The 3,796-nt window shown below is 36.7% G+C and overlaps 1 protein-coding gene across 1 annotated transcript; it reads left to right on the top strand.

Annotated features, from left to right (window-relative positions):
• The first annotated feature begins 607 nt into the window (after nucleotides 1–607).
• On the top strand, nucleotides 608–1,261 carry LOC117342668 (coiled-coil domain-containing protein 1-like). Its single transcript, XM_033904868.1, has one exon. It carries the CDS (start codon nucleotides 608–610, stop codon nucleotides 1,259–1,261), a length of 654 nt encoding a protein of 217 aa, XP_033760759.1.
• The last annotated feature ends 2,535 nt before the right edge of the window (nucleotides 1,262–3,796 follow it).

The raw sequence follows: 3,796 nt of genomic DNA, 5'->3' as shown, positions 1-3,796 counted from the left end.
GAATGGCAAACTTTTGCTGAACTACAAGTTGCATGCTCAAATCTCGCTCTGGAAGAAAAAGAGGGTTCACCACGATACATTTTAGAGGAAGGTTTGTCTGTCGATCATACGGCCATTGATTTGTACCCTGCAGATGTTCCAGGTGACAGAACCTGTTTTCCTGTAACTGTAAGGGCAGATGGCGATTGTTTACCAGCCTCCGGAAGCGTCTTTGCTTTTGGGTGTGATAATAGACCCAATGAAATTAGGACACGGATAGTTGCTGAACTTTCATTACATAAGGACTATTACCTCCAAGACACCAATCTTCTCGAAGGAATGATAAGCCAACCAACCAACATCTCAAAGGCATTCGCAATGTATTCCGATGAATATGTTGCAGGGATACACCTGACTCCATCACTCATAGAAACAATCTTTGAAAATGAGATTATGAAAATCTGCAAACCAAAATCCTATATGGGGATCTGGCAGCTCTTTGGATTAGCAAGTGTTTTACATATGCCCATATATTCAGTATATCCCCAACTTTTAAATCCAATAGTCAGAGCAGATTTACACAGACTATTGAAATCATGGGTGCAAAGGATAGCAAGTAGCATACATCATGTGGAGTTCAACGAGGAGGGACATGGGGGCTCACTGGATCCCAAACCACTTTCTTCCCGTTCTTCAACCAGAAAACAAACTTGATTCATCTGCTGATATGTTGGAAGACGGACAAGTTGGGAGGCAAGAGCAGGTGGAGATGAGCGAGAATGGAAGAGAAGCAGGTGTTAATGAAAGTGACAATCAGATTGAGGAAAAGCATGATGAAGCAGATGCAAGTGTCGATGTCAGGGACGATCAGATTGAGAGTGTCGATGTCAGGGACGATCCGATTGAGAGTGTCGATGTCAGGGACGATCAGATGGAGGAAAAGCAAGATGAAGCAGATGCAAGTGTCGTTGTCAGGGACGATCAGATTGAGAGTGTCGATGTCAGGGACGATCAGATTGAGAGTGTCGATGTCAGGGACGATCAGATTGAGAGTGTCGATGTCAGGGACGATCCGATTGAGAGTGTCGATGTCAGGGACGATCCGATTGAGAGTGTCGATGTCAGGGACGATCAGATTGAGAGTGTCGATGTCAGGGACGATCAGATTGAGAGTGTCGATGTCAGGGACGATCAGATTGAGAGTGTCGATGTCGGGGACGATCAGATTGAGAGTGTCGATGTCGGGGACGATCAGATGGAGGAAAAGCAAGATGAAGGATAAGCAAGTGTCGATGTCGGGGACGATCAGAATAAGAGAAAAAAAGATAGAAATAAAGCAGACGGTAGGGAAGAGTGTGATCTGTTAACAGAGGTCCCTTGCCCAAGTGAGTGTTTGGGAAGGTAAGTTGTAGTATTGTACGATGGAAAACCATATCCAGGGTATGTGGAAGATTCGGGGTATGATGATGTTTATGTTGAATGCATGGCAATGGTAGGAAGGAAACATGAAATCAATTGTTTCTTTTGGCCTAAAAAAATCAAAGATAAATGTTGGTATCTGCATGAAAATATACTAGCAGTTATTCCAGAACCTACTCAAAAGGAGGATTCTGCATCACATTTCGAGGTAAACCCGGAAATCTGGAAAGCAGTTCTAGAAATGGATATTGTGACACCTTAAGGTACCGTTTATAGAGAATTTTGATATTATCATCATACACCTTTGAACATATCAGGAAGATATACCTTGCTGTAACTAACATTGTCCATGCTGGCACTGTTACCTTATCATTACGGTTATATTGTACCCAATGGCATGTTTTATGTTTATTATACTCAGATTTGATCTAGTTAATCCAATTTCAACACAAGTGCCAAAATTAGATTGTCTTCTCTTTATGCATTCTTTGCAAATCGAGGTGAAAGTGGTTTTTTCTTTTTTTTTTACCGTCCATGCTGTTACTTTGTTTGCAAATGTTTTTGACTCTTATGTGAAACTCTGTCACTTGACTTTAGAATATTGGATTACTGAACAGATCTGTAGCTTAGAATTATTTCAAGGTTCGTGCTTTATTTTGTATGGTTACTCAAAAAGAGGAAGAAAATTAAGTGTCCTTGCTGTTACTTTTGACAGTCCCTGTTGTTACTTTAATTTTTCATGTTTTTACTCATTCCAGTATTGCAATATTCTTTTACCTCGACTGAAGTCTGAGTGTAAGAAAGGTTGACAGTTTAGAAAATTTCAAAACATTTGTACTTTGTTTTATACAAATGCTCAATGAGAACAACAGAATTGTCTTTGCTGTTACCTTTTACCGTCCATGCTGTTACTTTATTTTTGTAAATGTTTTTTTACTCATTCCAGTCTTGCGATATTCTATAGCTTTGGATGTTAGAATATTGGAAAGCAAGAACAAATTTCAGTATAAAATTATATTAAACAATTGTGCTTCATTTTGTTTAGATACCCAAAAAGAGTAGTAAAATTGTCTTTGCTGTTACTTTTTACCGTCCATGCTGTTACTTAATTTTGGAAAAGTTGCTTTTTATTATTCCATTGTTGAAATATTCTGTCTTTCTGATGTTAGAATATTGGATGACTAAGAATGTTCGTATGGTAGAATTATATAAAAAGATTTGTGTTTTATTTTGTTTAAATACTCAATGAGAAGAAGACAAATGTCTTTGCTGTTACTTTTCACCGTCCATGCTGTTACTTTTTTGTTAAGATTTTATTCTCCTTTGAATTTGATCAACTTAACATGCTTAAAAAGGAAAGGTCAACAACACCATAGGTCAAACCTTCTCATATGATATAATCCAATCATTTATTTCTGTGAGATTTAGTTGATAATCTGATGTAAGCAATAAAATTGTCCCTACTGTTACTCTGAATCGTCCATGCTGTTACCATATTATTACACTTTTGTCATTATATGCTCTTCTCAAAATTGTTATTGATCTTGAATGGCAGAAGGGTTACCAATTAAATATGATTATTGACCTGAGTGGAAAATAGACCTGACACAAAACACAGAATGTTTTAATATTAAGAACGTATGCCCAAATTGTCTGTGATGTTACTATTTGTGTCCCTACTGTTACCCATTCGTCCATGATGTTGCTAAGGTAGTTTTCCAAAACATTTTTATTGTAAATCATCAGATTTTTAAAAAAAAAAGCTAGTATTATTATAAATACATTGTACAAAGAAAACCAAATCACAAGGGAAACGAATTCTGAATGTTTAAAATTTTATGTTATTGGCAAAATCATTTCGCGGAAATGCATTTAACTGAGAAAGTTAAGTTTATTCCTGTTATTAAAAGATTTTGTTCATTGGAAACCAAATTTTCTTTCATGTTACTGAAACAACCTCATTGAAAAATGGGTCAGTGCATTCAAAAGCAAAATAATGTAAAATATAACATTAATATACTCCATTCAAAACTGGTAACATCAGGGACATATGACCTTGACCGCCCGTTATCGAGGTCGTGTAATTTTAATATCAGACAATTTGGAGATGTCATAATTTGTTTTTGCTACATTTGCTTTTAGTTCTCTTAAATGAATAAAGTTTAAAAATAAAAAGAATAAGTATTTTTTGTCATTTTTCCAAATTGGAATTGTCCATTATTTTAAGAATGACCAATATAAGGAAGAGTGAGAGAGAGCTCGGGGAGCTAAAAGGCCGTAAAGCCGTAATAGCGAACGTAAAATCCATAAATAAATAAAGAGCTCGGGGAGTTGGAATTCGAGGTGCCTAGGTGTTGCTATGTTGGATTGTGCTGGATCTGAGAGGGGTTTACCTTAA

Source organism: Pecten maximus, chromosome 14 (assembly GCF_902652985.1).
Source record: "Pecten maximus chromosome 14, xPecMax1.1, whole genome shotgun sequence".
Lineage (NCBI taxonomy): Eukaryota > Metazoa > Mollusca > Bivalvia > Pectinida > Pectinidae > Pecten > Pecten maximus.
The sequence above is the reverse complement of the archived record's forward strand: the minus strand, read 5'-3'. Positions and strand labels throughout refer to the sequence as shown.